The 12630-nt window shown below is 40.2% G+C and overlaps 1 protein-coding gene across 5 annotated transcripts in view; it reads left to right on the forward strand.

Annotated features, from left to right (window-relative positions):
- The window catches only part of LOC135772947 (protein NLRC3-like), a 121898-nt gene extending 112261 nt beyond the window's left edge, over positions 1 to 9637 (forward strand). For all 5 annotated transcript variants that reach the window (XM_073812976.1, XM_073812973.1, XM_073812977.1 and 2 more), the window contains 3 exons: positions 3244 to 3419; positions 7017 to 7063; positions 7471 to 9637. In XM_073812976.1, coding sequence (XP_073669077.1) covers positions 3244 to 3419; positions 7017 to 7063; positions 7471 to 8045 — 798 coding nt within the window. In that variant the 3' untranslated portion in view covers positions 8046 to 9637. The remainder of the gene's footprint in view (positions 1 to 3243; positions 3420 to 7016; positions 7064 to 7470) is intronic.
- The last annotated feature ends 2993 nt before the right edge of the window (positions 9638 to 12630 follow it).

Raw genomic sequence — 12630 nt, forward strand, 5'->3', positions numbered from 1 at the left:
ACCCGGGGAACAAGGAGTACGGACCATACTCGCAATCTATCCCCTTTGAAGTTCTGCCTCCAGGATAACGGAGGGCGCCACGGATAGAAGAAACACCAAAAGGCCCCGTCCTCTCCCCTTCACAGGAAGCCCTGCCTGGAGGCCAGAAGAGGCTTTTATTGTTTTAAGTCCCCTTCCCCCTTCCCAATTTACTATTTTAAATAATTTAAATAAAGTTTTTTTTTAAATTTCATTCTTACCTTGTGTGTCTGGTCATTGGGGTGGCATTGGGACCTCCTCGAGGTGGAAACTAGGAAGGGGCGTGATCCTTTAGCTATCTCGGGTCCGCTCCGACCTGTGACACATGATAATTTAGAAATTATGTTAGTAATTATTATACGGTTTATTTAATTTCGGAATTACAGATATGTTTAGGTCCCACTGTGTGTGCTACACAAACTTTAAGGACTGACTTGTAAAAGTGGGCAAACCTAATAAATACACTCTTACCTGAAGTTGCTGGACTGTCCTTTGGCTTACTTTTTCGTTTGAGTTAAATTCAGTGCAAATTTGACTTCTGGCATTCGTTTTCTTGTTTTCTGTTGATGAATCATGCTGTTTCTTCTCAATAATTGGGTGGTTTGACACAATTTGCTTTAAGAAATGTTCAAATTCACAGAAATTCTTTGAACGTTTCCTTTTACCTTTGTCCATTGTTTGTTTGGATGATTTACTCCAGTTCCACACAGTGCTAATGTGTGTTAGGACATCACTATGCAATCGTCATTAATATAATCAGGCTTCACAAAGAGTAGCTTGTTAGTCCTAATTTAGGTTAGTCTGTGATTCTCTAGTCTACAACTAATTCATCTTAACTTAGGTAGTGTCTCAAAAAAAGCCTTTTTTAAATTCTGAATTAATTTAAGAAGAATTAGGCTAGTTGTGACTTTATTTAATCCCTGTCTGCGAAACCGCCCAATGAAGTAATTGTTTATTAACTTTACAGTGAGTTATGTTCTTCACAAATCAGTTAGCAACTTACCGTTAAGAAAACAATGCTTGTCTGACAACATACTGATGTAGGCTAATGTGTAATGTTACTGGACCAAAGCTATGGAACAAGCTTCCCTTTGAGGTTAGATCGTCCCCTACCCTAGGCATTTTTAAGATTCGTTTAAAACTACATCTGCTTTCCCTGGCTTTTTAACTTTATACATGCATATTTATTATTGATGTTTGCCAATATGTTTGTAGTGTTGTCGATTAATTGTACTCAATGGACGTTGGATTTGTGGTGTTGTTTCATCGTATTTTAATCGTTGATTTGTTGTACAGCACCTTGGAGCTACAGAGTAGCCTGTAAAGTGCTCTATAAATAAATAAATACAAATAATGTACAGCAAAGCGTTTATATAACGCGAACCCACAGTGTTCGGCCGGGACCAGTGTTGGGAAAGTTAAATTTCTACATGAACTAGTTCAGTTCACAGTTCACAAATTTTAAAATGAACTAGTTCAGTTCATACAGGTAGTTCATATTTCAAAATGTTGTGATTTATAGTTATTTTTTCCCATATTATTTCTTTTTAATTATTGCCATTATAGCCCATATAGAACCACAGACAATTATTTTATCAGTTTTAACACTGAAGCTAAATGCGTCCGATTTTATCTTCATTTCCAATTTTAAATCCTTATCCAACCAGGGTTTACATTAGCATTGACTGTCTTTTAATTTTTGTATTTGCTTGCACATACCTTGAAAGGCAGTCTGGTGTTTCAAGGGGGTTTTCCGGGCGAGAAGCGCCTGGAGGCATCGCGTGAAAGACAACTCGCAGGTATTGCACACCGCACGTGCACGTTAAATAGCGTGAGGTTAGTCAATTTCAAGATTCAGAATATGCGTTAGCAGCTTATGTTAATCGTTAACCGTTTAGGACAAATATGATGTTATTTAATGTTAAACTATGTGAGTGGCGTGGCAGGGATTTGGATTTCAGCAGCGTTCAGTGTGTCACCTCCATGCTGCTCTTCGTTTTGATGATGCATGCAGCCCTGAAACGACTGATTGTTGCCAGATTGGGCGTTTTTTTCCGCTACACATTAAGGCCTGCTTACAGTGTGTTTTAGCCAGGTTTTCGCCTGGATGACTCTATAGAAATCTGGCACCCTATTAAAACAACGTTAAACTGAGAGAGCGTGCCGTTCACAAGCCGCAGAATGAACGAGTTCACAGTAACTTTCATCAGGCAGTAATACAGTACGTTCAGTTCACGTTCGCCCAAAATATGAACGAGTTCATGAACTTTCGTTCAATGGAATCGTTCAGGCACAACACTGGCCGGGACTTTAAACTTTTATAAAACTAAAGCGTCTGCTCTACGCCTCTTTATTTAGCGAGGGTGTAAAGTTGCACGAGCTTATTTAATCAATTGCTTTGAAATGAGCATGTTCACTAACAACACAAGCAGCTGTACTCCCACGGACTGCGCGCCAGTTTAAACGCGTCCTTTCTCTGCCTCGCGTCATTTCTCCCGCGCGCGTGTTTAACAACTAGCAAGTGGACAAGAGAGATGGATTAAAAAACCCAAATGTAAACGAGCATGTGTCTCTCTCGTCCACCTATAATACAATCAAACAAAGTGCGTCTTAATACCAGGTGTAAAATGTTGTGAAGACACAGCGTGACTGCCACCACCTGAACTGAGAGACTGACTGAAGTGAAGGGGGATTGGCTGGTGTCACTACAGTGAATGACCTATGTCGCCATTAACAATCAATAGAATGCGCTCTGCTAGACAAACAAGTACTTACATCTTTCAAAAGCATTTAATGTGTTTTGTAAGAAACTTTCATATCGGCGGCATATTTGCGGCTTATATGCCGATACACATATCTGCGACAGGCTCATATTGGCCGCTAAAATCTGCAAAAGGATAAATCGATCGGGCTGTAATATATATATATTTATTCATTTATTTTTGGGGGGAGGGCAATTTAAATGTGGTCACCCTGGGGCACTACACTGTGTTAATCCAGGCCTGGTTAGAGCATTGCGTTACAGCGCAGAACGTAATCGGTTTGATCCCCAGTAAACACACATACTGATCAAATGTAATGTATCAAACTTGAATGCACTGTAGATTACTTTGTCATTTCATCTGCATGAATATCAAAACGATAAAGATCCATATTGCACAAAACCATATTACAAAACTAATTTCTGTTTCAGAGTGTTTTATTGAATGCTGTCTGTGTTTTTGCAGATTATCTGGCTGTATGGTGACAGAGGAAAGTTGTATTGCTCTTGCTTTAGCTTTGAGATCAAACCCATCACACCTGAGAGAGTTGGATGTGAGCTACAATCACCCAGGAGATTCAGGAATAAAGCTGCTCTCTGATGTGTTGGAAGATCCACACTATAAACTGGAGATACTCAAGTATGTAGGTGCATTATAAAACAGAATTAATGTGCTTTTGAGTTCATGGGGACTATTGGTGAAAAGGTATGATGATCTATCACTAAACCAAGACCATTATTAAGACCATTATTAAGAAACATGTTTGGCACCACCTTGTATACTGTAAGTCAAGCTGCCCCTTTGTAACCATTCCTACTCAAACCCAGCCGGAGTATGATTTGAACCTGCAATCGATCCAGAATGGGAGGCAAGGAGACTAAAGGGCACTTGCTCTTGGCGGTGAGGTTTAGGACGCACTCACACTTTATAAACCAAACCACGTCCTGGCGCGTTTGACCCCCAAAGCCTGGTTCATTTGACAAGTGTGATCGCTCTGTACCATCCCCGGGTGCAGTTTGGTTAATCGTGCCCTGGCCAGCTTGCAGAGGTGGGCTTGAGTGATATTCACTTTGGCTTAGGTGCCGAATGCACAGTATGATCGCAAATCGCGCCAGAGTGCAGTTCAAAACAAGAGACGTGAATTGTGCGACCACCCACCTTCATCTGCGTTAATTAAAACCTGATGCGCAGCAGAGTTACGTGAATGTCTGAGCTGCACACATGACAGATCAACTAAGCAATATGTTGAGAGGGCTGTGTGTCATCACGCACCAAATGACTCAGAAAAAAACACAGACTGGGGACTCCAGTGTTAACAGAGCGCTTTACCTTCTATTTTCTTCAAAACAATCACATCCTGATGACGAAAGCATCCCTGGGCTCGGACCAATAAAGTACAGTGTTTGTACAGGTGAGTGGAGGAGTAAGGAGCGGGGACAATTGCACTCAAAAGCAGTTCAGTTGTTTTTAGATAATGTGAGTGGGCCCTTACTTTACTGCACAGCTTTCATTCACTTACTGGCCTCTGTCACACCTTTAAATCCAGGACAAGAAGGACAAGGAGAAAACAGATAGGCTACATGTCTGTCGAAAACCCATTAAATCTTTCCACTCAAAGACTAAGGCATAAGACTAACTACTGCTAGTCAAACATTGGCTTTTCATCATTTTTAATGTCTTTATCATGTTGCAGTTCAAGGAATCTGGAAATCTGATTTAAGAAGCAGAACCACTGACATCAGAGAACAATCAATATATAAACCAATGCCGAGAAAACAATCTGAGAGAAGTTATATACAATCTTTGTTTTAACTTAAAACTTCATGATCAGGGTTGAAGCTAAGCTCTGCAGTGCTCCGGCCCTCCAGGGAAAGATTTGGGGAACCCTGCTATACAGGGTGCATAAACTGTGTTTGTGTGCTGCGATTTTACAGTAGCTATCTTGAAAGACCTGTTAGGTAGGAAATTCTGCTGCTCAGGTGTCATAGACAATCACCTTCACCTTTACAGTAATTCCCCTGCCCTTCCTTTTTAATAGGGGAGACCAGGTATGGTTGTAACACTTTTTTCTTCAGCACCTAAAACTATCTTTTTTTAGCTACACATCTGTGTAGTGACGACCTTGACTTTTTGTTGAAGTGCGTGTCCGTGGTGGCCTGGCAAAGTGTGATGTTTCGCAATGAAATAGGAAGCTGTTGTGATTCAGGCATACATTGTCCGATCTGCCCCGGAGGTGTGGCACATAATATTTCCTTTGAATATCCACCTATATTTACCCACTTAAATTCATATCCCCCTGGTTCACTAATGCCATAGGGTGGCGGTACCCATGCGTGCGAGGGCCCTACCATCGCTGCTTGCAGCTTTAATTAGGGCCCGAGCACTGAGGAGCAGGCCAGAATGGCCTGCACCGTGGGTGCAAATCCCTATTGTTTCTGCTCAGTTTAGTATTTTTCTCCGAAATGAATCGCATTTTTGAAGCTCTAAACATACTCGAAACTTATGAAAAGTGGTAAAAATGTACATGTACTATAGGCATCAGAAGTGGGCATGTATAAATAGCTTGATAGCGGCACCTGCAAAATTTCAAGAGCTTCAGCCATAGCGCCACCTAGAGGCAGCAGGAAATACCATGTTTTAAGCTGTGACTTACTGCTCTTAGAGATTTAACCATATCAACATCATATTTCATCAGTCTAATCTCAAGACCTTGTGTGATGATAAGGCGGTTGAAAATGGAACTCCACAGATACTGTTTCCGACGCCTTCCTTTCGGGATATCTTCGGCCCCGAGCACTTCCATCTCGGAATCGCACAGATTGTTGCAGGAACAACGGGAATCCTTTGTCAACGATATCCTAGTGTTTGAAAAAAGATGAAAAAGAACACAATGAGAGACTCTGTCAGATGTTGAGAAAGCTTGAAAAAGCAGAGTGTGTTCACAGTCGATAGAGTAAAGTTTCTAGGACATACTGTAAGCGCCCGAGGGATCGAAGCAGACCAGGACAAGATTAAAAACCATTGTCAATATGCCTGAACCCCAGAACGTGGAAGGAGTGAGACGGTTCATGGGAAATTGTTAACTATGTTGGGAAGTTTTCACCTCATCTGCCGACTCTCACAAAGCCACTGAGAAACCTCCTAAAGAATGACAGCACCTGGACATGGGATGCGCAGCAGAAAGAAGCATTTGCGAATGTAAAGACAGAACTCAGCTCACCAGCTCACTACACTTACTGGCTTAGTATAGTCCGAACAACGAGACTAGTTTCTGCCGACGCATCATCCTGCGGTCTGGGCGGGGTGCTCATTCAGAAACAAAAAAATGGTGAGTGGAGGCCTGTTGTGTATATCTCAAGAAGTTTAACACCCACAGAGACACAATATGCACAAATTGAAAAAGAAGCTCTTGCTGTAACATGGGCGTGTGACAGGCTTAGTGCATACCTGCTGGGATTGGAATTTATGATGGAGACCGACCACAAACCCCTAATCTCTTTGTTGGGCAACAGACCAATAGATGACTTACCTCCAAGAATTCTGCAGTTCAGACTGAGGCTGCTCAGATTCAGGTAGAACATCATGCATGTCCAGGGAAAACAACTAGTCACTGCAGATGCATTGTCATGGAGCAGAAATCGATGTTGCCAATGGGATTCTACTAAAAGGTGAACGGCTTTTGATTCCAAAACCCATGCGGACTGAGATGCTTGAGAGACTTCATCATGGTCAACAAGGAATGACGAAATGCATTGCGCACATCAATCTATATGGTGGCCTGTTGTCATAAGGGACATAAGAGAGATAGTGGAGAGATGTGACATCTGCTTTCAGCATTCACAGCAGAAAACAGAGCAGTTGATTTCAACGCCACTACCAACTGTTTAGTGTTTACTATGTCTTGTGCTAAGAAGTGGATTAAGGGAGTTGCCATGCAGTTTCCAGAGGGTTTTGCAGTGAAAGACAGTCAAATTTGTTAATTATCCATGAAATGACTGAAGTGAGATTTGTGAAGATAAGACTTTTAAATAACTGACTAATAATCTTTTCATTGCTAAACAGAAATTACTGAACATAAATATCAGAGCCTGATAGAAAATGCTAACTTACGAGAAAACATGTTAAATGCACTTAGAGTATTTAGCATTTGTTGTATTTATTTATTTTTTGTGTATGCTTGTTGTTCATATTTAATTTTCATTTAGCATCAGCAAAATGTGACTTCTTGTTTTATAGTGTGGCTCATGCTGGAGAGATCATGATCACAGCAGGACCACGCAAGTGTAAGTCTTCACACAGATAGAGACAAGGTCACGGACACGCACATACACACATTCCATGTTTTGTGGGGACATTCCATAGACGTAATGGTTTTTATACTGTACAAACTGTATATTATATTCCCTTCCCCTAATCCAAACCCTAACCCCAACCATCACAGAAAACTTTCTGCTACTTCACATTTTCAAGAAAGATCATTCTGTTTGATTTATAAGCATGTTTCCTCATGGGGACCTAAACATGTCCACACAAGGTCACAAAAATACTGGTATTCCTATCTTTGTGGGGACAATTGGTACCCATAATGTGATAATTACCAGGTACACACACACACACACACACACACACACACACACACACACACACACACACACACACACGCAAACACACAGTCATTTTTGGTGTACAGATGCCTGTGATCTCACACTGGATCCAAACACAGTAAATCCTCATCTCCGTCTGTCTGAGATGAACAGGAAGGTGACCCGTTTGGAAAAGGAGCGAGAGTCATATCCCGATCATCCAGAGAGATTTGATTATTGGCCTCAGGTTATGTGTAAAGAGATTCTGACTGAACACTGTTATTGGGAGGTTGAATGGAGTGGCTGGAGAGGTGCTGTTATATCAGTGATGGGTAAAGAAATCAGCCGGAGAGGAGCAGATGATGGATGTAGATTTGGGTTCAATGAAAAGTCTTGGAGTCTTGACTGCTCCGATAACATATTCACTGTTTGGCACAATAAAAACAGCATTGATGTCGACTCTCCTTTAATCGCTTCTAAAAGAGTGGGAGTGTATCTGGACTGTCCGGCAGGCACTTTGTCTTTCTACAGCGTCTCGAAGAAGCTCACACACTTACACACATTTAACTTCACATTCACAGAACCTCTGTGTGCTGGATTCAGGATTTATTCTGACTCCTCTGTGTCTCTGTGCTGTACTAAACAGCCTTCAAACAAGACACACAAGGGTCCAGATTTATAAGTTTTGGAATTTGGTTAAAAGAGCAAGATGATCATTCTGCACTGATTTTTTCATGATTCCGCGACTGAATGCATCAATGCGTCGATGTGATTTTAGGATGAGCTTTGAAGAACCAAATAATCCAAGATCAAGCCAAATCGTCAACAATCAAATCCAGCTAACTGAAAAAAAACTGAATTTGCAAGATCCAGTACAAAGAACAGGCCCCTTATCTCTGAAACAAATACCTTGTCGAAAATGACAAGGAGGACGACGAGCATGGATCACAACTGTGTGGAGAAGTTTGGCAGTCAGGCAAAAATGTAAAGGCTCAAAAGAGGATGTTTTTCGCCGACTGAGAATCCAAAAACGGTTACTGAGTTTTTAAATGAGCGCATGCGTAAGAACAGCCTCCCTCCTTCACAGCTCATTTCTAGGGAACGCCTTCCAAAACTCGTGCATGAATATTTGAACACGAGTGTTTGTTTACCACCGGCATATGCTATGTCGCGTGACTCGCGTCAGTGGATTCATTATGTGAAATGATGATTATAAACAAATAAGACATTAAAACGTTAGATCAGTCGACGCTACTCCCATTTCAACTAGCATGTAGCAGACTGGTCACTGCCTTACAACTACAGTACAAGAACAACGTCAATATACTTGAAAAAAAAGTACAACAATAATTATTCTACAAAGAAAGAATAATCACTGTTACCTGTCGGGAAGAATTTTGCGAACTGCGCGTCTGTCTTGACACCTCTCTGTTCCTTCATTGCTCTCCAGCGTTGAAATGTTTCTCCAATAACGACTCTGTTTACATTACGTTATCCTTACAATTTTCTCCTATTCACAGCGGCTTAAAAAAGTATTTCTTTTGCGTCCTCCTTCAAGTTTCTTCTCTACCGTGGTGCAAATTCGAGGAGGAAAGCAGGATCGACAATGAAAACAAAACGAAACTTAAGACGAAGTTTCATGCGCCATGCGCATGCGTCGCCTGTGTAAAGTAACTGGAGTGCGCACGTCTCTCACAAGGATCGTAATAGCAGTGACTGACAAGCCAGAGGGCCAATCGCTGATGCGATGACCGCATGAGCAATTGGCTGATGTTTTTAAGGCCCTATCTTGTGCACAGATGACGTATATTAATATTATTACTTTCAGTGCAGCTAATAAATAGTCTTTTATCATTTAGTAAAGACAGTTTCAAGTAATATTGCAAAAATTTATAAAACAAACATCCTCTTTTCCACCTTTAAGGACCTGTAGCTAACATTGTATACATTCATGTTACACGTTAGTAACGTTAGCTCAGTGTAATAGTTGATACACTTTAGATATGATATTTGAACAAAGGTAATATATTTTTCATTGATTTTCCTCATTATCAAAAATAAAACTACTTTAAAAGGACTGTTGTTAATGATTCTATGTGGAAGTCTACCAGAAGTTGCATTTAGTCCCCAAAAGCCATTTGTTTATGTTGTTGCTGCTGAAACCATCTATAGTCTGTTTATGAGTTACCCACTTCTTGTCAAAATAGTCTTGTTTTTGCCAAAATAGCTTGAGAGATGTCTGATATGTCATCATTAAAGTCAAAGTGGTTACAAGGTGTTTCATTTATTGATTTATTCGATTTAATTTATTTTTGGACTATGGTTAGAGGTCTATAAAATTTTCAATGACAACCTAAATTTTGCCTTGTTTTAACCTAGATGTCTTGGCTGTGTTTGGACCACTGATCTATATAAATGACTGGATTGCGCATGACGTCACAATTGTGAAGCCACTGTGCCGCCATGTTGGTATACCCAAACATTCTATTAAATCAATGGACGTTATCAGATTTTAATGATAAAACATCACTTTACTAGTCTCTGTTTTTATATCTGAAGTCTCTCTGTACATTATTACAACACAAACGTCCTAAGCAGGCCAGCTGACAGTCTTGCCTGGGCCAGGGACAAGATAATCTTGGAGGGCCCCTCGGCCCCCCTACTTTTTACTGGTAACAAGACATTTGGCATTATCAGATTCATGACCCACGAATATTGCATTATTATATATTGTATTCAACATTTATATAGTAAATAAATGTAGTACTGACACTATATACTGACACAAAATAACTATTTATTTATACAACGTCAACCCGCTCTTTTGAAAACCTCTATTTTCTTCTTCTCTTTTCTTCTCTTTTCTTTTCTTTTCTTTTCTTTTCTTTTCTGAGCACCGGACTTGTGCTGAGTCTGACCAGATATTTTGAGCGTACTTAACTTCAAATCAAATGACATCCTAAAATTTTTATCAGTGGCCAAACCATTTTTGTGTTGGGCGGGGGGTTTCTTGACCACTATTTCAAGTATAGGAAGAAAACAAATAAAACGTTTTTTTTTATGTATCTCAAATACAGTCACCTCCATAAATATTGGAACAGAAGCACATTTTGTGTTATTTTAGCTGTTTACCAAAATGTATTTCAGTTGCAGTCATATTATGAATATTGGCTTACAGTGCACACTCTCAGCTTTATTTTGAGGGTATTCACATCGTTAATGGCTGAAGGATTTAGGAATTACAGCCATTTAATATGTACCTCCCCCTTTTCAAAAGTAATGGGACAGTTGACTTAAAAACTGTTTTATGGACAGGTATTGTCTATTTGTTAAATAATTTCCTCATGAATGACAGATGTTAAAGGTCTGGAGTTGATTTTAAGTGTGGTATTTGCATTTGGAAGCTGTGGCTGTGAACCCAAATCATTTGATTCAGGGACATCTCCATGCAAGTGATACAGACCATTTCAAAAACACAACAAATCCATCAGAGAGATGGCAGGAACATTAAGAGTGGCCTCATCAACAATTTGGCACATCCAGATAAAAAACAACACAGTGGTGAGCTTAGCAACATTAAAATCCTGTATGTCTAAATGGGATAACAGTGGTGGATGATCGCATTATCCTCTCCATTATAAAGAAAAACCATCATAACTGTAACTGGAATACATTTTGGTAAACAGCTAAAATAACACAAAATGTGCTTCTGTTCCAATATTTATGGAGGTGACTGTATTAGATTTTTTCCACAAATATGCCAATTTTCTTTATTTTTTAACAATTGCAGTGTTTCCACCAGGATTTTGAGAGACTGTGGCGGCGACGACGTCACACGCCGATTAGCATATATGTGGCGTCATTACGTCGTGTTTTACTCTTTGATCCGTCACATTATATTGCATTTTAACATAACTGATTTCTATTTTTACATATTATTTGTTCTGTTGTCTATAAAATAGTGACTAAACAGGACCCAGTAACGACCCAGTGACTCATTGTTAATGTGTGTTAATGTCAATGTAAATCCAATCAGCTCTTTCTTTAACTGCTGCTAAAAACGCGCCCTCATCTGACAAAATCATCATACATTTCCATTGAGGCTGTACTAATGTTGCTCTTCTCATCAGTGTTGTTGCGTTATGAGCGCTTTTTAATTTTAAACACGAGTGGTAGTTTTATTGTATATCATCGCGTATAGCGCAGACAATTTGTTGCAAATTCAGAATACGAGAGAATACACGGTTAGTGTTACTACAGAACAAGTGCACGAGCATACCGCATCATAGGTAGGGAGAGAGCTCAGACACAGACTCACACCAGAACGGGTATGTGTGGTAATGCTGACCTTTTGTTAAGTCACTCATGATAAACTCGATCAGCCATCTTCTCTATCAGTGACATCCGTGACTGTTGACGTATACGCGAAAAAGAAAGTAAAAGGTACGCGGAGTTAAAATACTTTTGACTGTAGAGAGAGCCGCGCTGCTTGCAACAGGAGAGAGAGGGGAGGGGCGCGCGCTGTTGAGGCGCTGCATGCAACGAGAGAAGGAGGAGGGAGGCGCACTGAGCGCTCATATAGTAAAATTAAAATGTAAATGGTAATCATGAAAAATCTATTTGTGGCGGCCAGTGTTGATTCTATGGCAGATAAATCAATGTATGGAAAACACTGAATTATTCCATAGGTTCCAGTTCTGGGCCCCCCTCATCCTGGGCCCGGGACAACAGACCCGTTTGTCCCCCCCTGTCGGCGGGCGTGGTCCTAAGCATGTACATAGTTATTTACTGAAAGTTTTACATTTTGCTTTTTAAACAGTTATTATACATTCATATTTATTACAGTATCAAATCAGTGGACAGACCGCAGCATATTTAGTATTAATAATTAAAGCATAAATAACATGCTTTGTACCGTATGTGCACGCAATAATTAGCTGGTTTTGTAATTATTTTATCTTTACAAGTTACGGACGCCTTTACTTGAGCTCTGTGCTTTGCGTTTTTGCTTTTTCGCTTTTATCTTTTGATTCAACTACCACCAGTTCAGCACAGTGCTCAAACTAAACAATTGGGCACTCACACTAAAACTACAAATTCCTGGAACCATATTGATATTTGGAATATTCAACAACTTGGGGATTTTGTCATAGCGGTCTACCAGTCTGCTATTGCCGGCAGCTGACAATCCTAAAACAGGACAACACATCTGCCCACACTCAATCAGAAGAAAAGAAGATAAAATGCCTTCTTTTGGATCTCAATCC

Source organism: Paramisgurnus dabryanus, chromosome 21 (assembly GCF_030506205.2).
Source record: "Paramisgurnus dabryanus chromosome 21, PD_genome_1.1, whole genome shotgun sequence".
In the NCBI taxonomy this organism is placed as follows: domain Eukaryota; kingdom Metazoa; phylum Chordata; class Actinopteri; order Cypriniformes; family Cobitidae; genus Paramisgurnus; species Paramisgurnus dabryanus.